At 33.5% G+C, this 27,677-nt stretch overlaps 1 protein-coding gene across 1 annotated transcript; it reads left to right on the forward strand.

The window, feature by feature from the left end:
• LOC132760512 (integrin alpha-4-like) lies at positions 1-27,210 on the forward strand. Its single transcript, XM_060752499.1, has 11 exons — positions 1-1,193; positions 5,768-5,895; positions 10,593-10,708; positions 11,436-11,660; positions 13,313-13,439; positions 15,115-15,200; positions 23,625-23,705; positions 24,931-25,083; positions 25,345-25,450; positions 25,685-25,870; positions 26,993-27,210. Exons 1-11 carry the CDS (start codon positions 871-873, stop codon positions 27,208-27,210), a joined length of 1,749 nt encoding a protein of 582 aa, XP_060608482.1. The 5' UTR covers positions 1-870.
• The last annotated feature ends 467 nt before the right edge of the window (positions 27,211-27,677 follow it).

Consider the following 27,677-nt stretch of genomic DNA (forward strand, 5'->3'; position numbering starts at 1 on the left):
TTTTATCTATGTATACGTAACATGCAGTTGTCTAAAAGGTTATATGAGTTATTACGAAAAAATTCCAACGTAAAAAATGATCAAGAATAGGTGATCCGGTAACAATACACTTGTGCAGACGATTCTAGGCATATTGGAAATAGTTTAAAGAAGCTGATTAGACAGTTTAATTACTCGAGTGTCTTATTTCGGAATTTTCAATATTTTTGGCAGACGTTCTCTTGTGTTTCGAATGAGGACTGTATATGTTTATATGTATATTTTGTTTACTTGAGATCAATATAAGATATTGAAAGCGTGTTATTTAATGCGCAGTAATTGTTTGCGTTAATATATACAATGTACTGCATCGGCTTTATAATTATACCTTACTATTAAATGTAGTGCAGTGATAGTCTGGCGTGTAAAACCACCAATGTTGTTGCTTTAACTTTCGATGTACTTGATTAAATTCTGATATAAAGCAGATATGTAAGTTATACCTGTGTAATATAGTTACAATTTAATGCAAGGTGGTTTATTTATACTTATATAAAACGACTGTTTAAAGTCCTTGAATCTAGGTTAAAAATTTCATACTTGACATTAGAAAAAGGAACGCGACAATATTTGGATTACGGATAAAATGTAAACAAGCGGGGGCTTAAAGTCGATGCGAGTTTAACGTTTTTGGATATTTTAATATCTGGTAAGGGTGTATATATGTCATAGTTGGAGTACCCGATGTATTAATATCAAACGTGACACAGTTTATGAAATATTTTTACCCAGGTTGGATTACAACTACACAAAAGTAAAGCTGCGATTTTTATGAAACTTGATGTATTTGGATATTAAATAAACGTAATTAAAATACGTGTATGTTTGGATATGAATGAAAAATTGTTTGAAATTGAATTTTGTGACGGCTGTGATGCGGTGAAAAATAGCTCAAAAGTTAAAAAGAGTGACCCACGTGATACGGTGTTAATTAATTCCACCATAATGTGTTCAAAGTCATTTTCAGGTCTATTACCATTCCGATGCTATAGCTCTTTCGTGGTGGTTAAATTAATGCTTTATTTAACGCTGTTTCATTCAATAAATGGATTTAATCTGGACACTGATAGTAGAATAGAACTTGATGGACCTAATGCCGGAAGTTACTTTGGCTACACAGTCGCCATGCTGAACATAAGTGACCAAAATAGATGGTGAGTATAATATTCAAAATTGACAATCTCGTTAAAAAATCGGGAAATTTCGCCTTTTTCCGTGCGTAATAAAAATCAAATAAGTGTCGATATGACTTTGAACAATACTATTTACATCTTGTTACCTAAAAACATATAAATAAACAAGAAACTCGGAAACACAGAAAATGGCAAAGTTTTTCGAATAAATAATATGTTATAAATGTGTTGATAACATTACATCATGCTTGTGTTTATTCCTGTTTATTTTTATTTCCTTATAGAAATTTGATACAAACATTGAACGATGATATCATTACTAGTAACTGGTTGGAGAAGGCGGTGTTGCATTCCAGTGGTTTGAGCCCACGACCTGAAGAGCTTATCATAACATTAAAATTTCAGTAAATTATTTAAAATGAGTAAAATGTTCCTTAACACATTATATACAAATGTACTATAAAATCCGCTTATAACAAACTTGAAATCCGGTAAATATCGCTAAACAAAGGTTCAGTTAAAGTCAGGCCAGATATAAACAAGTGTGTTCTGTATGACAAATGTACATCTAATGTATATATATACCAATTAGTTAAGCCACCGCTTGATAAATGTGAGGTTAACATGTCTTTTGACTTTTTACTTTAATTGTTATAAAGAATAAAAAAATGAATATTTATCGCAACAGTAAACATGTATCAGGCTAGTGTAAAAATTGTCGTCCAATATTTCATGCTGAATGTTTTTTTTCTCCATACTTGTGTATTTAATTACATAATTTTAAACATTAATGCGACGATTGTTAAATAATGCATACGTTCCTACATGTACTTACAAAGCATTATTTACATGTATAAAACATTCATAACAATAATTTTGTATACCCTGATACGAGTATTATACCATTTATCACAACTAAATAAGATACTATAATAGCTGTTACGTGTAATGTTAAATCCACAACTTTGCCTAAAATGAATACCCCCTCGCCTACTTAAGTTAAACCTCGAGTGTTTTTCGGGTTAATGAGCCGAGCAACAGTAATCTGTCATATGTCATTTGTATACATTATTTGTAACATTAATTGTCTTAGGTTATATGTGTAACATTAATTGTCTAAAGTTATATGTATAACATAAATTGTCTAAGGTTTTATGCATAACATTAATTCTCTAAGGTTATATGTATAACATCAATTGTCTAAGGTTATGTGTAATAGTAAGTGTCTAAGGTTATATGTATAGCATTAATTGTCTTAGGTTATATGTATAACATTATATTTCTGTAAGGTTATGTGTATAAAATAATTTCTTTAAGGTTATATGTGTAACATTAATTGTCTTAGGTTATTTGAATAACATTAATTCTTTAATTAAAGGTTATTTGTGTAACATTTATTTCTTAGGTTATATGTATAACATTAATTTTCTAATGTTATATGTGTTCCATTAATTGTCTTAGGTTATATGCATAACATAAATTCTCTAAAGTTATATGTATAACGTTAGTTCTCTAAGGTTATAATTATGTACAACATAAATTCTCTGAGGTTATATGTAAAACATAAATTGTCTTAAGTTATGTGTATAACATTAATTCTGTTAAGTTTTATGTGTAACATTAATTCTCTAAGGTTATATGTATAACGCTAATTCCTGTTACAAGCAGTAATGTTGTTATCATTGTCTATGTTGTTGTTGATGAAGGTGATAGGGGCAGTGGTGGTGATAACAGTAAAACATTTTTTAGAAATATTAGAACATTTACTAAGATATATGATTCAGTGATCTGACTGACACTTTTTAATGATTTGTTCATTCTTTTATTTATCTCTCTCTTTGTCTGTTTAGACAAATTTAAATATATTCCGATGACATTTAGTCATCGATGTTTCAGTGGATTTCAACATAGTACTAAATATTTATGGGTACATTGAATTTTCCATAACTTACTCAGCTAAGTGTTACCTTAAAGACGTTAGTGTCCACCATTTAAAACTTTTTTTGACAAATGATATAATGTATGTAAAAAAAAACAGGACGGCCATTTCGAGAAGTTCAAAATCAATACACATAGTTTTACTACATTCTGTTATACTGTATTAATATAAATCAATATAAATTATACGCAGTTTCATATATTAATAAACATCTATAGTATGTTAATATATATGGCGGTCGTAAAACTTAAAATATCATACATTATAAGTACATGTAGTTGGATATGTGACAAAGTTTATATCTAAATTTAAACCCTTATTAACGAAATGAGATAATTGTATTAATTACGACCGCACTTTAACTAATAATAAATAACTGAATGATTAATATCCGCGTTTACCTTAGGTTTGGCATTTTTCATTTTATTATGAAGCGTTAATATTAGTCAGATAAACCTGGAAGGATAGGTAAAAATGTGCTATCCCATAGGAAATTTCTCACCGAAATAAAAACCCAGTTTATAGTACTATTGAAGTATTAAATACAAGGAAAGGAGGGGATAGGATGTAAAGTCAATACAACAAATTGTTTAATTATGGCAACATTACAGATGCGGGAAAGTAATAAATATAAAAGACTGTTTACTGCGTGATAAAGTTCGACCTCAACAAGGCTAAACACATAAATGATTTGTTTATTGTACGATCCAAAGGCAATAAAAACTAAGGCCTTATAACTTTTAGGGTTTGATTTTATATCATGATTGGTATAGATTGATTGATTGATTGACCAAGCAATTGACTTTTTTATTCGTTCTTTATTCGTTCGTCCGTCCATCCCTCCATTTACCTTCATACGATCGTGTTTGTATAACTTGTCTGCCCACAATCAGTCAAAATAACTTATTTATTTCATTGTCAGTAATTGCGGCTGACAATTTAAGTAGAAATTTACGGCAATACTTATTAATATTTTGTGTGTGCATCGATATAACTTGCTTTAGATTGATAATTTTTCCATATTCCGAAAGAAATGTTCAAAGGATTTTATCGGCCGGACCGCCCCCCCCACACCCCCTTCCCGCCCGGTCTCAATTGAGTAAAAAATTCTCTAAGGTCTTAAAATACTCAAATTTACATAAACCCTTCATATTTTTGCTTTATTATATTCTTGAAATAAAACATCAACAAAGTCTATCTTGTTACCAAAAACCTTCAAGATAACATTTCCCATTTGATAACCAGTTCCGAGTAATATGAATTGTTTCCTTAGACTTCCACTTAAAGAAAAGTACTTTTTTAAGTGTCAGCATAATTTTCCTCTATTTTATGTCAAAATTTCGAGAAAGAGCTAATGGGGAAGATGGTTGTTTACGTGTTTAGTTTTCGATTATTATACATTGATCCGAAGCAGCTCGTTTCTTTTATGATAAGATGGAGAGTTTTGGTTAATTCCAAAATAAGTTAAAGCATATATTTATATACCTACAAAAAATATTTGCGCAACGTATGTGCTTAAAATATGTAGATAGAGCAAGCAGCACCCATGTACACATGCACTTGTTTATTGTCTTCTTAACTTATATTATCTTCTTGAATTCATTTTTAAACAGATTTGTAATTTGAGTATAAACAAATACCAGACCATTTTATCCATACAAATTGATTCTTTTCCTTGCAACATGATTCCAGATAAACAGTTTACAATAGTTACATGTTTAAAGTGCACCTGTAGGCTATATAGAATGAGATATATAAAAGAATTTCAATAATTCCTAGCGTTTTCTTGTATCAGCATTAACGATTTTCTGATAATGTCTGTCTAAAACATACACTCTGAAAACGTGTGTATGTATGGTCTTTGCCACTTATTCGAGGATTTTCACAATTGTTCGTAGGAGACTGCATTTGCGTACATGTATGTAGCAGTGCTGGGGCACATTGTTCAAATTCGTACTAACATTTCCTGCAATAAAAACATTGATGTTACATTATACATTTGTTCAGTTTAACCAGCGTCTATAATGTCGGCTGCTGATTTTGTTTTTACATTTTCATATTAAAATCCCCTCATTTTTACAGTGGACTTCTCCAAATTCAAAACATAGACCCAATTGACATGCCATTGTACCTATCAGGCAATCACACCATACTTAGCGACGGAACATATCAGCCAGTAAGAGCTGGCAAGGTAAACTTTGCTTAACTGTCCTGTTGTACTTCATGTCACATCGACACTGTAAATGCAATATGGCAAGTTTTTTGTTTTTGTTTTTTTGCTTTACTGGTCGAGGAATTCGAAGTTTTCTGATTCATTTACGATTGCACTTTTTCAAAGACAAGATGACAGCCGAGTTGAAAAAGGACCTTCCATCAACTAGATGGATAGCTTCTTCACATGAAAAAAACCCACGCCTTTCACGAGATTAGAGCCCAAATAGCCGTTACCTATTGCTTTTAATTTAGCAACCTTACCAGCCCCCCTTTCCCATCCACACACATACTTCGGTCCATTCTCTCTCCTCCAAGGAAAATAAAGACCCATTTTACTAGGGATGTCATTCTAATCTAAAATATTCTGTTTTCAAATTATCACCAAATTATCACCAAATTATCACCAAATTATCACCAAATCAATTGTTGTTTATATTTGCAGGATTTTACTAGGTGCTCCTAAAGACAACAGCCACTTTCTTCCTGATGCAGATAGACCCGGTGCTATATATAAATGTACTTTTACCTCAGACTTCAGTAGTCGCAGCTGCGAGGAATTGTTTATTGATGGTAAGATATTCACATCATTAAGTTTTTTATCAATTCAATAATTGTGTGCAATAAATGTAAGATAAAGAAGATTATTTTGTTCACTGATAAAAGATGTCGCTGATTTTCAACCTTGATGATAAGATTTTGTGTACTGATGGTGAAATTTTGCGCATTGACGATTATGTGCATTGTTTGAGTAGCATATCGATAATTTTGTACATTTGAGGTAAGATGTCAACAGTAAGATATCTGCACGGATTGTATTACTGCAATAATGAAAGCATTCATTGATTATTTCATGAATTGATTGTAAGATATCTATTATTTGAGGCATTGAAGGCATATATCAAATAGTATATATCTAGTGTTTTATGCACTGATCGTAAAGTATTGATAACTGTGCGTTATCGAGTATTATTGTACAGGAACGATATAAGCTTCTTTTTTGTGTATATTGATGGTAAGGTATCATTTATTAAGTGTATAGATAGTAAGATATCGTTTATTATGCGTATTGATAATAAGAGACTGTTGATTATGTGTATTGATAATAAGAGATAATTAATTAGGTGTATTGATGGTAAGATATCGTTGATTAAGTGTATTGATAATAAGATGTCGTTGATTATGTGTATTGATAATAAGATATCATTGGTTATGTGCATTGATAGTAACATATCGTTAATTAGTTGTATTGATAGAAAGATATCGTTGATTATGTGTATTGATAATATCATATCGTTGATTATGTGTATTTATAATGCGATTTCGTTAATTATATGTATTTATAATGAGATATTGTTAATTATGTGTATTGATAGAAAGAGATCGTTGATTATGTGTATTGATAGTAAGAGATCGTTGATTATGTGTATTGATAGTAAAATATCGTTGATTTGGTGTATTGATAGTAAGATATCGTTAATTATGTGTACATGTATTGATAGTAAGATATCGTTAATTATGTGTATTGACAGTAACATATCGTTAATTATGTATATTGATAATATGATATCGTAAATTATGTGTATTTATAATGCGATTTCGTCAATTATATTTATTTATAATAATATATCGTTAATTATGTGTATTGATAATAAGATATCGTTGATTAGGTGTATTGATAGAAAGATAATGATTTTATTGTCTTATTTTGTGCTGTATATCAGATGTCATTATTTCAACGATTTATTTGTATACATGTATATGTATATTTATTAAAAAAATGAACATCTTAAAGTCATAATGTGACCCAGTTACAATAATTCTTAACTAAACAAGTTTCTGCTCGTGTCAAATATAAGAACAGAGTAACCCTTTCCCCAGGGGAAACAAGGAAAAATATGCACAGAAAAAACAACTATGAACATGTTCTGTCCTGTAAATTAAGTACAAGTATAAAGTTTTACGAATCAAGAAATAGTAGCCTACACACGTACCATACCAGCTATATACATAGCAATGTTTTGTGACATGCCTGAGTACACAGGATACAGTGAAATATGAGCTTGTCGTAAAGATAAAATATACATATATATGGTAAAGTTCAGATACAGCAAAACCATAATTAATATCAGTCCTTTTTAAAAGGAAGAGTCGAAATACATACCGTATACTGTACACATTTCAAAAACTGTAAGACCTTGTTTTGAGGGTCATTAAGCCTCTAGCATAAATCATTATGTATCAGGATTTAACAAAACAGAATGAAAAAATAACTTAACAAAATAATCAACCGCAATTTCATATGGTTAAGCGAGCGATGGCCTAATGGTTAAGATATTTGCCTCTCCCCACCCAATTAAAGTGAGTTCGAAACCGGTCACTAAGAACTTGGTCACAACCATTTTGTCATCCGTCCTCTGCTGATTTATACCATATTAGAGCTCGAATATGATTAATATTGTTTCACAATGTAGCTCCAATTAACCCTTACTATGCAAAATATCATAAATGGACACGCCCATCTTTCAATCAGGACAAAACCATTGTTCTTTTTTAGGTAAATTAAAAAAAATGTACTGACTGACTATATAGTGCACAGTGCAGACCATGATGTGAGTGCTCGGTTGCCAGTGTAGAACGTGACTAAGAAGTTTGTACTGTTACAGCAGTTTTAACAGTATAACATCTGGTCACGTGGTCTATTTTCTAAAGAAAAAAGAATAAAATTATAAAAGTTATTGTTCGGGGTATTAAAATTAATAGCACATTGGTTTGTGAGTAACAGTAAAAATATCACCCCTCGTAAAATACTGTAACCCTCGGCTTATGCCTCGGGTAACAGTATTTTTCTCGGGATGGTTACTCATAAACCCAAATGTTATTTATATACTGTTGCCGACAGCAAACTAACAGTGAAATTAGTAAGTAAGTAAGTAATTGCATTTTATAGTCTAAGTTTCATGCTTACGCACGTTCACCGACTTTACAGCTATTACCCCTGGTCATCGGGCTACTGGTATCTATCTATCAATCTCCCTGGGGAGTCTTTTAACTCCGCTTAGTGCAGCCGACACTTGGCGCAACGGAATTATACCACCCTCGCAGGTACCCATTTACACCTGGGTGAAGTGAAGCAATCGCAGGTAAATTTCTTGCTCAAGGAAATTAGCAGTGCCCCTGGTGGGGTTCGAACCCGGGACCTCTCGATCCCTAAGCGCGCGTCCTACCACTGGACTACTGCTCCTACAAATTAGTAATAGACACGAGGCTATCTGATTTGTACGAGGGGGCGTAGCCCCCGAGTATTAATCAGATTGCCGAGTGTTTTGATGTTCTTTCTCTTTTGTATCATAGTCAAACATAAAAAACGTTCCCTTTGTTACAATATGAATCCCCAGAAAAAAGTAACCAATGAACGAGCATCTGAATATGATATTTCTGTCGCTTTCCCTCTCTTTGCCGTCACATTAAGTAAACCCCAGCAAAAATGAGCCAATCAACGGGCACGCTCTGGCGTGCGGACTCCAGTTAACGCACTGTGCATGTATATGTATACGATTTAACTCTGACACATTTTCAACAGAAAGGTCCCCAAACTATGATACAATATTGAATTGTATCATAGTTTGGGGACCTTTCTGTTGAAAATGTGTCAGAGTTAAATCGTATACAGATGCATGCACAGTGCAATAACTGGAGTGCAGGTATTTGTTACCCGCACTTCAGAGCATGCCCATTGATTGACTCAGTTTTGCTGGGGTTTACTTATTGTGACTGCAGAACAAGAGAAAGCGATAGAAATATCATATCCAGATGCTCGTTGATTGGTTACTTTTTTTCTCGGGTTTTCATATTGTGACAATAAGACACGTGTTTTTATGTTTGACTATATGATACAAAAGAGAAAGAACATCAAAACACTCGGCACTTTGATTAAAACTCGGGGGCTACGCCCCCTCGCCTCTTGTTTCGATGCTCTTTCTATAACATATCATGGCCTTGGGTGACATCGAAGGTTTTGCTCTATAGAAAATGATCGAGGCCGTAAATCCTTGCATAACTGTACTTTATTTGAAATAGGGCACACTTTTTCTAAGATAACGCACAGTGCGTTACTGTCAATAAAGCATGTTACTGGCGTATGACGGCTGAGGAACCTCAGGTACAAATCACCGCATCATGCGATTATTATTAAATAACATGTTTATTAAAATGTCAAACTCAACAGTGAACCTTTTTTTAACACTTCAGAAACTTTATTATGAAACTAACTTGAGAATTATGAAACTAACTTGGAAGTTGTCTCTCGAAACCGAAAACAAAGGAAATAGGATGATACGTTTTGACACTCTAGCATAATATCAACCCAATCTTATACAATAATATATCTCATTTTAGCATAACAATATGAAATGAAAACTGTATTGTTTGCTTCGCTTGTTAATTCACCAAAGTGGGATGTATTGTTTATTATATAGATAATTAAGAGTGTTCGACACATTTTAATGATCTCTTTCCGTAGTATAAGTACCGACTTTGACCCCTCCCCTCAATTATGATATTGTCAATCAGTAACATCACCCATAATTCACACGCTACTTACTCTTCCCAATTTGTATCGAATGGTTACACAAATAAATAACATATACATGTATATGGAAAGGGCATTTCGTCGTAATTGTCACGATTACATTAAGTATTAAAAAACGTTTTATTCTCAGTATGAGTTCGAATCCCGCTATAGAAGTGTTGTTTTGCTTTTCCTGTAAAGCCAGTTATCGGAAGTCGCCGGTCGTTAAATACGGAAGTGCCCGATTGCGTATAAAATGCTGCCTATAGGAGGTGGAGGGTTCATGTAAGGTCGCTATATAGTGACCTTTCACATAACTTGTATATTTTCCTATTACTATGTGAATGTAATATTGACGTCGTGACTAAGAATAATCTATCCATCCGTCCGTCCGTCCGTCTGTATGTTCGTTCGGCCATTCATCCATCTATCCCTTTATTCGTCTTTCCATCCAAGTCCGTTCATTAGGACAATGGCACATAAATATCAAATAGAAAGTCCATAAACCCTACATATTGGCATGTCTGTCTGTCCGTCTGTCTGTCCATTCAGTCAGCCATTAAATGGTATAAAGACAGAATATTGGTATCTAAAAATCAAAGTACGTTTAGTACTTCTGCAATCAGTCTTTCCAGCTTTTTCTCCTTGCTCCCTTTTCCTAAATTTTTACATATTTTGTGTTTGTGTGAATTATCTTCAGACAAAACCGAAGGTGATTCGGCACAGTTTAACGGCAAGAATAGAATATTTACACATGGTAGAGACGGTCAATGGCTGGGAGCTTCTCTTGATGTTAATAAAGACGCAGGCATTGTGGTAAAATGTTTAATTCTGATTATTTATTAAGCGTTTAATAACCAAGCTCAAACATGCCAACTAGACTAGCTATGTGAGCCCTAATGTACCATTAATAGCTCGTACAAACCCGTCAACGATTTCCGAAGCTTAGCGGTGACTTGACATTCTTAAAGATGTACTATGCTCATCTTTTGGTAAAATATTTCTATCTTAGAAATGTATTGAAATCAATGAAATTCTGACTGAATATGTTTGATTTTAATAAAAGAATGAATAAATTATGTATGGAAAGCTGCATTCCCTTTTACGGGTCAAGTATAGTTGGTCATTTTCTTAAAAAACTGCCAGTTTTTTAATGACACTATATATTCATATTGTGACCACCTATAGTGTGTAGAGTTCAAAACATAACATATCTACTTTAAATGAAGTAGAAACATGTTTATTTTATACATACAAAGAGACTGTGTAACAATTATTAATATTTTCAAAAATCAAATTTGAGCATAGTATATCTTTAAAATAATTACATTTATTAAAGATATCTTGGTGCATTGAGTAATACGTTTTTGTATCATTAATAAAGGCTTTTTTTCAATTAATTTAGTTTATTTACTATTCTGACACAATGTCAGAGTTCGGATTGATTATGAGCGGAAAGTTCTAACTTTATCAACACGTACTATTAGAACTCAGTTAAAATGCCATGAAAGACTTATTTAAGGGCGTTAAATATGTTTTACAGACATGCGCTAATCGCTGGTATAACAAACAATTTGAAGTTGCTCAGATCTACTACATGAATGGACTGTGCTATGAAATACCTCTAGATTTCAACAAAAACAACATCAAGAAGATCCCCGGGCTTGTTGGGCTTGACAAGCAAACAATGACTGATCCCAGAACAAACATTACAAAACTCAATTATGGTATGGGCGCTCTAGGTTCATCCGTACACTATTCAAGTAAGGTAAGATCATGAAAAAAGAAGTTCCACCTCTTTTCCCTCTGTTACTAGAAAATGATGTCATCAATTTTTAAAGACAAACTCTCCATTGTTAAAAGTCATTGGTTTTAATATGAGGGATACTGAGTAGCTGCCTGGTAAAAGTTCCCTTTTGGAGAAAGCTAATTTATATAGACAGGATCTGGTAATTAATATATCCTGGCAATACATGTTTTATTGCGATATCAGCTACCTTCAGGACGTTCACATGTAATATAATATTTACGAGTAACAGATTCTTTCCGTAATGTTTAGAAAACAAGACAGTGTTGTTTATTAAAATTTATTTGAAATCTCAAAATAACATGTCGACGTCACCTTAGTGTGCTATTTAAATTATAACACATGAGTATGACATAATTTTCTAGTGTAGAAAACAAAAGACCATCATTTCTTATTATACCCCCACAAACGAAGTTAAGGGGGGTATATAAGAGTCAGCTTCATGAGCTTGTCGGTCGGTCGGTCCGTCGGTCCATATCAGGGTGTCCGGACGATAACTAGAGTTTGGAATGAGGTATTGTAACAAAACCTGGTTTAAAGCAAGCTAATATGAAGACCCCGGTTGGTATTGCATTTAGACGCCCTAGAATCAAAGTCAAGGTCACTGTTAATAAAAATAGAAAAATGGTTTCCGGACAATAACTAGAGTTAGGAATGAGATATTGTAATAGCAAGCAAATATGAAGACACCGGCTGTTATTGCATTTGAACCCCCTGGGATGAAGGTCAAGGTTACCGTTACAAAAAATAGACAAATGGTTTCCGGACAATAACTATAGTTAGGAATGAGATTTATAATCAAACTTGCTGTATAGCAAGCTTATATGAAAACCCCGGTTGGTATTGCACTTGGACCACTGGGGTGAAGGTCCAGGTCACGGTAACTAAAAATAGAAAAAATGGTTTCCGGATAATAACTAGAATTAGGAATCAAACTTGGTGTATAGCAAGCTGATCAGAAGATCCAGGTTGGGAATGCAATTAATTGAAATAATTCTTTGTACACAGTTGATTCTTCATTTACTATAGGTTGACTTCAAATATTTCTTCAGACCACTTATTTTTCAAAAAGTCAAAGTCGCTGGTTGGGGTATTAATCACTTTTAGTGATAGGTCTAGTTTGTAATCTGTTCCAGGTTGGACTGTAAGTCAGATGAAATTGGTTAATTTATTCATGGGCTGATACATATTTTTGTAGCAACTTATCATGATATCTTAAAGCAACACATTACAAACTTTTCTAATTAATTGTTGGCCTTATGTTAATTATTTTGATGTAGAAGAATTACTTATCCTGATTGAAATATGGAGATATATATTGTATCACATGGATATATATTCATCAATTGCTGTATAAAAAAGGTCACTAACTGTGCCGCGGTGGGTTCAAATCTCTCTCAAGACTTTTTGTATACAGCTATAAAGCTTGCTTACGCTCTACCGGTGCATGGAATTATGCAGGGGCTGACAATTAAGGTCAAATTAAGTCGCAATTTGACTTGTACAGTGACGATGTGAATTAAAACTCAACTTGAAGAAAAAAATAACAACAACAACAGCATTAAACAACAGCAACATTTCATCTTAAAGATATACTATTATTATTTTTACAGGGAAAAGATTTATTATTAGGGGCCCCGGGCTTGTGGTATTTTACAGGCGGCTTTATAGACCTGCACCTTTCTGATGCATTGATTACAGAGAACATAAAACCACCCACAGAGAGGAACGAAATGGCGGGTGAGTTTTAAAATTAGATTAAGTTCACATTTTAAGTAACATTGCATTGCAGCAGCTACTAATATAACGTTTTGCATGGAATTTAAGTGGATTGGTCTTCTCCACAAGTATTTCAGATATTGAGGAAAGGATATTCTTATGAAATATATCTGGAAAACAAAATGTTATCAGAGTTCTTATATGATGAATAATGATATTTTGTTCTGTCTGCTATATTTTGATATGTCAAATCGGATCATGTATCTAGCACCTAGCAACATCCGTATATAAATATATATATTATTTATGAAACGAAGTACACGTTTTTAACTGTATTCCGTTCTTTCTTTTCATTTAGTTATTTACTTACATGTACATAGAGTGTATAATTATTGTATTTAATAATTACTGTCATTAAATCACTACGCCAGACATATAATTCAGTTCCAATAAAGCTTACTAAAAATATTTATCAACCCATACATAAAGATTTAATTATATACAGATTAAGCCTACATTTAGTGCATTTTCCTACTTAAACTAAATACTAAATGTCAATTTCAAACCTAACTGTAATTTTTTTATTAGATATGATCAACATGTTGAGGAATACTGGAAAATGCATTATCCTCTATATGTCGAAACTTTTCATTTATAAATGTTTTTTGTTTGTTTTGTTTCAATGATATATTTACATAATATAAGCTATTTGGTAAAATACCGCTGTCAATTTAGAAAAAAAAGAATAACAAATAGTTTCTTTCAACAAATGTACACACATACATTTGCACTCATACAAGCAATATTTTAATCTATATTTGTTTTGACATTGGATACATTGAAAGTATTCTACCGAAAATAAAACGAATTAATGAAACATATCCAAACAATGTGACGCTTAATATTTCTGCATACTAAGTAATTAGCCTTTAGCTGTCCGGTTAGCTCAATAGGTAGAGTCTTGGACTGTGAATCGGGTGATCCGGGTTCGATTCCCAGACGGTGCAGGTCACTTTCGTTGTGGCTGATCATGAAATTCTCTTTCTACATTTTGTGCTGTATCTCTCCTCTGGCAGGTACATAAGTTATCAGTTCCTAGCGAAAGTGAAGGCAACTAGTACTGGTAAACTGCTTGACAGCCTGCCCAGGAACGATGCGGTGGTTAAACTGTGCTGTGGCTTACTGCCGTGATCCGGAGTGAAAACTACCAACACCACCACCAGTGATTAGCCTTTGCCCAGCCAGTTTGCACATCCTAGCGCATTAATTAATGCATATATATATATGATTCTGGATGATAAATACTACATGTATATATATGACCTAATTTTTAATCTTGACTAATTAAAGATAAAAAAAGATAAATTTTCATTAGTAATACGTTATCAGTTTAAAAAAAATGACAAAACATCAAACTTTACGCTAAAAACTTATTTAAAACATATAAGGTTACAAATGAAATGGTTTAAGGCAATCCTTAAATAATTTTGCGGGTTGTGGTTGTGTGCACGAACACAATTTGGAAATGAGAAGGCAAATAACTCTATTATTTTGATATTATTAGTATTGTCAATCATATTAAAATCACCACAAAACTATTTGGGTTGTGATATTTATTAAAAATCGGCCTTAAATTGTGCAAATCGCATATTTCTATGGTTAGCCTAGTACAATAAATTTTGCTTTGTTTTTACAGGATATGCAATAACAAGTGGGCAATATTTTGGCGGGGATTTTATCATGTTTGCTATAGGAGCGCCACGAGATCATCTTACTGGGAAGGTTAGTGATTAATTCTATTACCCAGTCTGCAAAGTACCTGCGGCACTGTCATTTTTTTAACTTTTGGTATGACGCCAAAACAACACGAAGAACTGTGGGTTTTTTTGTCATGTAACTATTTTCTCACATGGCACATTACTCGTGGAGTGACAGATAGTAATTCTACGTTACACGTGAACCCTGGTCCATGCATGTACGAGTAAATCTTTATATCTCGGTTGCACACGTTCTTAACTTCATACATCATTCCCTGTTTATTTTTACTCTTAACTTGATGAAACAAAAGGTTATTAACCTTTTCCAACATGCAGTATATAGCACAGCTGGCCTGCACATCAGCTTTACTATTGGGAGTTCAATATTTTGTGTTTTGATACTGAAATCCCTTCTTAAACATAGTATGGACTTTTATAAATTCAAAGTTGGGCAAAGAATTTACAAAAGTTTTTAGTATATTATATGCTATGTTCTCACCGCCGATCAGATCAACTCGATCGTCCCGATCACATTAATTCCCCGATGAAGCCCGAACAAGCTGGATTAAATGCACATTCACGACTCCTACACGACCTCAAGTCGACCCTACACGATGTTTTACGACTTCATCTCGACGACAACCCGACCAACATCCCGACTTCTTCTCGATCACCCGGACTTATACGCGAGTCATACACGATCTCAACTATACTAACTGGACCTCTGTTCGATCGTTGCAAGATTTCCACCCGACCAGATCGTAATGATCGTAATCGAGTGTATCGAATTGTTTAGAATAAAATCTTCAAACATTCCTAGTTCAAATCAGTTCATGATGGAGATTAGCAGTTCCAGTTGTGGTCCAGATAGTCCTACTACTCGTACTGCATGTTGCCTTTTTGCCTTTTCTGGGCATTTTTGTTGACAGAATTCGGAAGTTGCTCTTCAAATTTGTAACAGCTAATGAGACACCAACAATAAGTTTACATCTATATATTGTTTAGGTCACGTGAACTCGTGTATGGTCGAATAACTATCGGGAAGCGATTGTGTGTGGTCGTGTAGCAGTCGGGTAATAGTCTGGTTATTCTGAACAATAGATCGAACAGAGGTTGAGTTGATCGGGGTGCGATCGGATAATGCTCGAGTAGAAGTCGAGATGATCGTGTACAGATCGGGTAATATCATGTATACCCGATGTATAACCGACCAAACTAGATCGTTACACGATTTATTCTCGATCAACTAGATCTTCTACTCGATCACTTCTCGACCGCTTATCTACCCAATCGCTACTCTTTTTTTTGACATGTCAAAAAAATTCGGGTGGAAGCCCGAGCCATGCCGACCAAGGTAGACCGCTTCGACCACCCCCGATCACGCATGCAGACCGAGCTAAACCGGTACCCGATCGTTTGATCGTGCTTGATCGAGTGGATCTGATCGGCGATGAGAACACAGCATTTAGAATAAGTAGATTGTGTTTAAGATACTGCACGAAGAGATACCTGCAGTCTTCCTCTGAAATTACATTCCTAGCTGTCATACAAACCGAACTTTATCTGACTGACTAAAAACTAAATAAGAAAGAAATATGATTTTCATACTTTTGAAAACACCGGCGTCCAACTTTAAAACACACACACACACACACACACGCACGCACGCACGCACGCGCGCGTGCACACATACACACACATGGAGTAAATCATCTCTTTCTCTGAAGTGCCTGTATTGATTTACTATATTTGAAGTTATACATTGCTTTACAAACAAGGTTAGGTTATCGGTACATGAAATATTAACATCAGTACAAAAATGCGTACAAAATCAGTTCAATTTTATTTTAGGTTTTCTAGCCACAACCACCCCCACCCCACCCCACCTAAAAATCGAGACATGCTTTCTCCTGTTCTTCTTTCAATTTGTGCCAGCTGAGGACAACCAAAAGGTTGGCCATAATGCTTTTATTCATTTATTTGGCATTTGTATTTGACTCCCGCCATAGTGGTCAGTATTTTATAGTATCTCATTCGTATAACGATGGGCAGTTACCTAATGAGGGCCCACTGGACTCCGTACCAGTATTAACTTGTTTCTTTCCCTCAGTTACTGCAATTGTGTTCAACCTCTCCACTTGAAACAGCCGTTGATGATGATGAACTTCTGATAATTATACTATCGTCATGTCAACCTGATCGTCTCGGAAACACGTGTACCTCATCCTGAATTCGAACTCTCCCATATCAAGATTTGTAGCCACATAATGATGAAATGATGAGACTTAATGATATGTCTTATAAGATCAACTGAAAATAAATTCAAGTCACATATAACCACAACTGCTTATGCGAAGTTATAGCATTTATCATAATTTCGGACAAGACCGGCATATGTTGTCAGTTTCCGTCTCGGCTGCTTTTAAAACAAAGCTGATCAAGATTATAAAATTTGTTGATGCGTTTAAAACTTGTCTGTTCAACTCGTAAGGACCATATTTGATTCTCAGTTATGCAGACTGGTATTTAAAAGCTATAGCACATTATGCGTAATTCGAGATCATCTTAAGTGTTTGCCAGTACATTTTGTAGCAGTTCAAATCAATTGAATCACGTAATAAAATTCTTAAACAGCAGGAGATCTGATGGAATTTTATCTGTTGATAGAAAGGTGATCAATATGATGACACATTAGGCTGAGTCAATGACTAACTGAAAATATAATTGTTTCCTGTCATTCCAACTTAATTTACTGTTTCATGTGACCTTATACCCGCCATATCTTATGATAGTTTCCTGTCACTGATTTCAAATTTTCCTGTTCAAAATAAAGTGAACCGTTGATAGTGATATGCCTACCTTTCGTGCAATATCACGAACTGTACATCTGGCATCTCCTTCAATGATATCTTTTATTTTGGAAACGATTTCGTTACGAGATGCAGATTTAAGCCTATCTGATTTTGGTGCATTTTTGATGCACTCTACACCAGACTCAAATTTCCTTTTCCATCGCCTAACTGTGTCATAAGACACACAAGAAGGCCCATAAACAGTAGAGACCTGCTTCAAAGACCAACCCAGTTTTGAGAGAGCTATGATGTAAGCCCGTATTTCATCTTTTTTGTCGACGCTTCTACCAACCATTTTTACTACAGTGGTCAATGACTGCGTGTATTTAAATGGCAAATTGTATGTCTTACACTTAGTCTAACATGTACATTTATACACCGTTGTGTAGGTACAGGTATGTATATTGGTTTTTATCGTGTCCAACATGGATCACGAGATAGAGGACAATAAGCAATTCTTTTCGAACAGTCCTCGTAAATGTCTGCTTTCACATCACAAGAAACAAATTCGTTTGCCTTAATTATCTATTTCCGTGAAGGTATCTCGTTAAATTACATTCTATGGAAAAATAAATTCCAAAGTTAGTCATTGTTGTAACAGGAATGACACTAAAGCTTGAGTCATTAAATTGATTTGTGAACAAAGGTTCCGAACATTTAGTAACTGCTGCAGTGAATTACGTAATTGATAGTTTATGGAAATAATTGTTAGAAAAGTTTAATTGATATGTGAACATACTTTCTATGCCAGATATTTTTTACCAGACGACATGTAAAATCAATAAATATCTGTTTACTTGTGCCTTTTACCTTGACATTTGACAACAATAGATTATTGAACTTTAAGTTCGTATACAGATTGGTTTTAAGGTGGCATAGTCTGTGATACAGTGGTAACACCGCCTTTCAACGATTCCCAGGGATGCACATGCGATCTACACTCGAACATGTAGCTGCTTTAACTATTTTTCTACTCTAAAATTTTGACTTAAATCGAACACTCCTACCCCGTTTAATAAAACTTTCTTTTTTTTCACGCTTTGCACCTTAAAAGAATGGTTATTGCTTAATTATAGACTGGATAAACGCCAAAATTCGAGTACATAAAATGGTCGTTGCACTTTTTTTTCAAACTCATTCGAAACTACTTTTGCATTTTCAGTCGAAAACAGTAAACGATCTTTGCACTTTCGATAGCTCTTGAAGGATTTCCTTATCCGATGAACTAAATATAAGAATGTAATGTAGTAACAAAATTATGCAGAAGTACGGTGGCTAATTGACACCATGTCATAGTTTCCTTTTCTGCCACGAAAATGTTAAATTACACAGTCTAATTTTGTTGTATCATGTTGTAAAAAAACGAAACAAACAAACAATCATGACAGACGGATGTACATAAACAAAAACACAACACATTTCAGTATTATATTTTTGCCCGATTTTGTCTTATTTTCGCTTTGTTTGGCTCGACTTTGTGAAAATGCGAACACACAAATAAACGATTTGGCGATAAGAAACAAGGTACATGTAAAGGCAAATAAAAGAAGCATAACAATTAAGTTATTGAAATGCTTTCTAAGAAGGACAATATAATCCTTAATCTTTCGAAGCCTAATTAAGCATTTGTTTAAACCGGACTTAAATGGAGTTATATCACGTTCATGTCGCGTGTTACTATTCAAGTAAGGTAAGATCATGTAAAAAAAGATGTTCAACATCATTTCCCTCTGTGACAAGAAATGGACACGTCCAGTTTTTGATGAAAAACTCTCAATTGTAAGGTGAATAGTTTTAATATTAGAAATACCGAGTAGCTGCCAGGTAGAAGTTTCCTTTTGGAGAATGCTAATTTATATAGACTGGATGGATGAATTCTCCTGGCAACACATGTTCTAAAACCATAGTCTACAATCTCAGTTCTCATCAAATACCGTAATATTTACGACAAGTGTAGCAGCTTCTTTCCGTAAAACTTAGAAAACAAGGCACTGTTATTTATTTTTCTCTAAATTTATTTGACATCTCAAAACAACATGTCACTGAAGTGTGTCATTTAAATTCCACCAGTAACACATAACACACGAGTATGACAAATCACTAGTATAGAAAACGAAAAAAAATCCATCATTTCTCATTTGTAATCTGTTACTGGTTGGATTGCAATTAAGGTGAAATTGGTGAAATTATTCTGTAGTCAGTAGCAACATCATATTGTCTTACAATGCTATCTACTTACCAATATTTATATATACAGGAAAAACCCCGCTATTAAAGCCATTCTTGTTCTTGTACAATATTTTCTTAAACATAGAATGGACTTTTCTAAATAAAAATTTGGGCAAAGCAATTTCAAAAGTTTTTAGTAGATTACGGATAGAGGGAACACTTTTGTTTTTAAAATACTGCATTAAGGAACACATGTAGTCTTCCTCTGCAATTACAATCCTAGGTATCATACAAACCGAACTGGGTCTTATTGACTTAAAACTAAATCTTGTAATATTTATGAAAAACATAGGCGTCCAGCCATTGAACAAATTAAAAAACAACAACTACACACACACACATATGGAGTAAATCATCGCTATCTCTGAAGTGCCTGCATTGATTTCAATATTTAAAACTAAACATTGCTTTACAAACAAGGTTAGGTTATCGGTACACAAACTATTAACCATCAGCACAGAAATGCATACAAAATCATTTCAAATTTATATTAGGTTTTCTAGCCACCACCATCCCCACCCCACCCCCTATCCGGCGAATGGAAAAAGTGGAGAAATGATTGCCTACTCCCGTCTGTCTGTCTAATTGTCCCAGCTGTGGGCAACCTAAAGATTGGCCAACATGTTTTTATTCTTTATCCATTGGCTGGGCGTTCATATTTTAAACGGCTCCCACCATAGTGGTCGGTCAGTATTTTATAGTATCTCATTTATATAATGGTGGGCAGTTACCTAATGAGGGGCCACGGGACTCCGTACCAGTATTACCTTGTTTCTTTCCCTCAGTTACTGAAATTGTGTTCAACCTCTCCACTTGAAACAGCCGTTGATGATGATGACAATCTGGTAATTATATTATCGTCATGTCAACCTATTCGTCACGGAAACACGTGTACCTCATCCGGAATTCGAACTCTCCCATATCAAGATTTGTAGACCAAACGTTCATCCCACATAATGATGAAATGATGAGACTTAATGATATGTCTTATAAGATCAACTGAAAATAAATTCAAGTCTAATATAACCACAACTGCTTATACTAAGTTATAGCATTTAACATAATTTCGGACAAGTCCGGCATATTTTGTCCGTTTCTATCTCGACAACTTTAAAAAAAGCTGATCAAGATTTTAAAATTTGTTGATGCGTCTGAAATGTGTCTGTTCAACTCGTAAGGACCATATTTGATTATCAGTTATGCAGACTGGTATTTAAAAGCTATAGCACATTATGCGATATTTCCAGGTAATTCTATATAATCTTAAGTGTTTGCCAGTACATTTTGTAGCAGTTCAAATCATTTGAATCACGTAATAAAATTCTCAAACAGCAGGAGATCTGATGGAATTTTATCTGTTGATAGAAAGGTGATTTAATATGATGACACATTAGGCTGAGTCAATGACTAACTGAAAATATAATTGTTTCCTGTCATTCCAACTTAATTTACTGTTTTATGTCACCTTATACCCGCCATATCTTATGATAGTTTCCTGTCACTGATTTCAAATTTTCCTGTCACCGAAATAGTTAGATGTTTCACCTTATCTAAATTTCCTGTCTGTTCTGTCAAATTGGCAGTCCCCGTACATCTAGTCATATTCGAAGCGTTTTACGAGAAATTCATGTTCGAACATTAAGTGTCTGCTTTCACATCACAAGAAACAAATTATTTTGCCTTAATTATCTATTTCCGTGAAGGTATCTCATTAAATTCAGTCTATGGAAAAATAAATTCCAAAGTTAGTCATTGTGGTAACAGAAATGACACTAAAGCTTGAGTCATTAAATTGATTTGTGAACAAAGGTTCCGAACATTTAGTAATTGCTGCAGTGAATTACGTAATTGATAATTTATGGAAATAATTGTTAGAAAAGTTTAATTAATATGTGAACAAACTTTCTATGCCAGATACTTTTTACCAGACGACATGTAAAATCAATAAATATCTGTTTATTTGTGCCTTTTACCTTGACATTTGACAACAATAGATTATTGAACTTTAAGTTCGTATACAGATTTGTTTTAAGGTGGCATAGTCTGTGATACAGTGGTAACACCGCCTTTCAACGATTCCCAGGGATGCACATGCGATCTACACTCGAATATGTAGCTGCTTTAACTATTTTTCTACTCTAAAATTTTGACTTAAATCGAGCACTCCTACCCCGTTTAATAAAACTTCCCTTTTTTCACGCTTTGGACCTTAAAAGAATGGTTATTGCATATAAACGCCACAATAGTTTGTGCTTTCACTCGAGTACATAAAATGATCGTTGCACTTTTTTTTCACCCGATAAATAAAATGACTCTTTTGCAAACTCATTCGAAACTACTTTTGCATTTTCAGTAGAAAACAGTAAACGATCTTTGCACTTTCGATAGCTTTTGAAAGATTTCCTTATCCGATCGACTATATAAGAATGTAATGCTGTAACAAAATTATGCAGAAGCTATGGTGGCTAATTGACACCATGTCGTAGTTTCCCTTTTTCGCCACGAAAATATTCAATCGCAAAGTCTAACTTTGTTGTATCATACTGTAATAAAGAAACAAACAAACAAACATGACAGACGGATGTACATAAACAAAAACACGACACATTTCAATATTATATTTTTGCCCGATTTTGTCTTATTTTCGCTGTTTGGCTCGACTTTGTGAAAATGCGAACACACAAATAAATGATTTGGCGAAAAGAAACAAGGTACATGTAAAGACAAATAAAATAAGCTAAAAACAATTAGTTAACGAAATGCTTTTTAAAAAGGACAATATAATCCTTAAAAGCCCAATTTAGCATATATCCGTTGTTTAAACCGGACTTTAATGGAGTTCTATCACGTTTATGTCGCGTGTTAAGGTGACATTTTTTTTCTAATGTTTTTTTTCCTCTTTCATATATGCTTCGATCATGTTCATATGTTTTATGCATTTTTATGTTTAATTTGTACTAGCATTATATGGATGGCAGATTAGCATGCAATAATTATCAGATATTTATTTTTTGGAAAAAAAAAACACTAGTACAATTGAAGCTACATTGTTTATCTTAATTTTTATAGGTTAATAAATATTGACTAACTGTTATTTATAACGCCGACCCTTAAGTGCGGGATATATAGCGGCTAATGAATATTCATCAAAGGGCTATCCTCTTTCCCAATATGTTTTGTTTGTTTATTTTCCTCTTGTCCCCCCACAGATTGTCGAATAATTACTACCTACCATTTTGATTTTTAATTCATACCAAAATAACAACAAAAAAACTACACATAATTGTGAGTAAACAACTTTCCTACTTAATGTGTTTTTATATCAATTTTGTTTTGGAAATCGTATTATTATTCATGTTTACTTACAGGTATTCCTGTATGGGTCCAATCGAGGTGAATTCATCCTTGAAGACCCTGATCTTACATTGAATGGCTCAGAAGTGATTGAGGTAAGCTAGCGATATATCGTTTTCTCTAAGAAAAGAAAAGTTGTACGCGGTCTTTGTAAAGGGTTGTTCTATATCACAAGTTAGGCTGTATGTACTACGTTGGGTGTAAAACTGTAATGCAAATAGGGGAATATCTCTTACCTCTGCTCGGGTTTCACACAAAAGTTACTTGTATCGTGTAGAGGCATCAAATGGCTTTCAGTTGAAACCACTCAGAAACAGTGTTCTCGAATACTTATGCAGAAATTTTCGTACAACTTTTATTTAAATGTTCTAAAGAAAACTTTAATAAAATTAAATTGATATATATATTTGATTTTCCAATTTTTCCTTTTGTTAGTATGAAAATCTCTTGTACGCGTCACATTATCAGTTTTACAGTACGCTGTAGATTGTTGTTATATACAAGTATGCGTTCTCCGGGGACTGTACATGAATACAGTCAACATTATTTAAAATTGTGGTGACAAGATATCAAGTAATGGATGTCAACTTACTAAATAAAGATCAATATATTTAAAACCAGGCATCAAATTCCGTATACCAGTTGTTTTACGTTTGTCAAATTTCGCAATTTCACGGTAATGTTATATTACGGTTACCGGACTTTTCAAAACGAAAGTAGGAAACGCAAAAATAGAAACTTGTCAATTTCTTATATACTATTGAACTGAATCTGAGTCGATGGATTTTTTCAGGATATCTAGTGCACGGGAATAAAGCTAAAATAACATTCCCGCGAAAACAGAAAAAATATACCCTAGTTAGAGAAAAATATACCCAAAACGTAGACAAAGAACATAATGAATCATGAATAATGCCTCCAGATTAGTCAAAATATTTCAATAAAATCAAACTTGAGAAAAAATGTTCTAAGATGTAAGGACAAGTAAAAAGTTTCAAGATTCAAGTAATATTTTACATATTAGGTGCGATTATTGACTGATTTTTCAGTATTTCTAACTATATTTCTACTGCGTTACTTACACAGTAAAGGCTATTTATGCATATTTTGACCATATTTTGATAATTTACGTGGTAGTAAGTGCCATTGATAACGAGTAAATTGCTTCCTTTTGGTTATTTCACAATATTACACATTCAAATACATTTTCGAAATTTTCATGAAAATTAGCACGAATCTGGAGGCGTGCTGCTTTAAATACTAGTAGAATATAAAATATAATCCATATAAGTTTCTTTTTTTATATCTTCCATTTAATAGATTCCAGTGAATGGCTACTTTGGGGCTACTCTGTGTACAGTTGACGTGAACAATGACGGACTGGACGATCTCCTGGTCGCGGCACCATTTTACAGTAAAGGTGAACGCGAGGAAACCGGAGTTGTTATTGTATATCTTGGACAAAATTCCATGGTAAGTTACCACGAAAATAATCATCCATTTTGATGTAATTTCCAAATGGATACATGCATTTATTTATTAATATAATATGTTAATATATGAAAAAGAAAACAACAACAACAAAAAGTCCTCAGGTGTCCTGAACACATTATTTCAGACAGGCATGCGCATGCGCCTGAATTGAACCATATTTTGTTGGTTTAAACATTATATTATAATAGTATAGTTCTACTTGTAATTAATTTTGGTTACAACACTTTCTGCTTATTTTAGACATTTCAACCTATGACATACACATTGACCGGAAGTGACAGTTCTGGTGCGCGATTTGGCACTGCAATGGCTAGTTTAGGAGATATAAATAAAGACAAGTATAACGGTATGTATGTGAAGTGATATGATCATGTTTCATAACCCCTTTTCAATGCTTTCACTTTTTTATATCTTTTTAGGCTTTGCCATGGTTTTGTTAAACCAAAATGGCCTTAATGGTAAACGCAGTTGCTTCATTTCAGTGTCGTTCAAAATACATACACATATACGTTGCACAATTACTGTTGCTATTTTTAGATTTGGTATATATTTTTATGTGTTTATTGGCTGCTATTTTTAGATATAGTGATTGGCGCTCCCTATGAGGATGACCTGAGAGGCGCCATCTATATATATAATGGTTGTAAAACCGGTGTGTGGCCTCATTTTTCACAAAGAATTGCGGCAGGCTCTTTTCGCGATGAACTCAGGTCGTTTGGATTTTCTTTCTCTAAAGCTGTAGATATGGACAATGATGAAGTCAATGGTAAGCTATCAAATATTTTATAATCAGTTTAACATAATGTCCTTATTTGCATTATAAAAGCTATTTTAGTATTTAATTTTTATATCTCTTCATCACTCCTTGCAAACAACAAAGGTATATCAGTCTTTGATTTTCGATATTCGGTGCGAGTTTACAAAGAAAATCAACAATAAGACAACGATTTACCTCTGTTGACACTAGATATCGGGGACATGCACTAGGAAGTAGCGTTAGAGCAATTTGTCATATACTTCCAAATGAGATAAATTTGTTGTTACCTGGCGTTTACATTTTCTTTGTTATAATTATTATGACAGAGCCGTCATGTTGACCTAAGAAAAAGACAATGTGCACTTTAGCCAGTGTACATATTAGCGATTTTAGTTGCAGAGTATGTGCTTGATCACAATTAATGAGACATTAGTTAATATGTTAATTTCATGGTTTTTACTTTTTGCTTAGTTTTAAGAAACGCCGGACATGACTTACTTGTATCAGTTGTTTGTTTCAACCGACAGTAAGTCACACAAAAAACCGCTGTGCCCATCAGTACAACAAGCATACTTTAATCCGTACATTTGGCTTTCTTTGAACTAAAAGACTAGCTTCTTCAATATAAGCTTCTTAACGCTGAAAGTGAATCACAAACCCACAAACCCCTTTAAAGCACATTATGCCTCAGGAACTTTTTTTTTTCTTTTTTTTTTGAAAGACCAAACATGAATTTTATAATGTTTAAATAATGGTTTTAGAAATGCTAGATGCTTGTTACCTGAAAAAAGTTATCACAAATGTGAAAAAATCAGAATAATGTGAACAAAGCAGTATTTTGCGTTCAATACAAAATACTAATTCACTATAACTGTACTAATTGGGCAAAAACCAACAGTCGAATAAGATGATTCAGGTAATTGGTCATTTAGTAATTTAGCAATTATTTTGAAACTATAAAAGTACACCGACATTAAAAAGCATTTGAGAAATAAAAAATAAAAAAAAGTTTCTGAGGCATAATGAGCCTTTAAGTAAACAGAAAAAAAAACAAACAAAAAAGAACTAAAAAGAACAACAACAACAACAACAAAAGCAAACATCGTGATTTTTTTTAACCTTTAATTTCAGATATTGCAGTAGGGGCATACCTCTCTGATAAAGCATACATACTGTTCGGTCAATCTGTAATCAACATAGAAATTTCACTAGTGCCAAGTGTCAGCCAGATAGATAAAGATACCACACAGTTATGTCCATCTACATCTCGTACAGATGTCGTACCTTGTTTCAGGGCCAATGTTTGCTTTTACTACAGCTACAGGCAATTCAACACTATTGGTAATTGAACATTAACATTGAAATTAGAATTTATATTAAGTATGATTGTATTATTATTTTTGTTTCAATTGACTATCTTTGCGCTAGAATCGTTTAGCATTGTTCCATTACTCGTTTCGTACTGATGTAATGTTTTCATCCAAATGGATTTTAAGTACAATTATATATTGTCATAAACGCTGGGTGTTTATTGAAAAGCAATTCATTTAAAATCATGTTCATGGATGTTCTGTATTGTTTGTGAATTTAAATAAATATCTTTCATGAAATTACAGCATGTATTGTGTGAATGGAATCCATGTATTATATTAATTATAAACATGCGCTTATTAAAATTGTTGAAATAATTTTTGTTAAAAATTAAAGATTTTCATGGAAGCTAAATGACCTCTTTAAAGAAAATACTTTACAAATTTATAAGTAAGAAATGTTTATGAATTTTTTATCTATATATTTAAACATAAAACCGTCATAA

This window comes from Ruditapes philippinarum, unplaced genomic scaffold (assembly GCF_026571515.1).
Source record: "Ruditapes philippinarum isolate M1 unplaced genomic scaffold, ASM2657151v2 ctg8415_1_1_1_1, whole genome shotgun sequence".
NCBI lineage: Eukaryota > Metazoa > Mollusca > Bivalvia > Venerida > Veneridae > Ruditapes > Ruditapes philippinarum.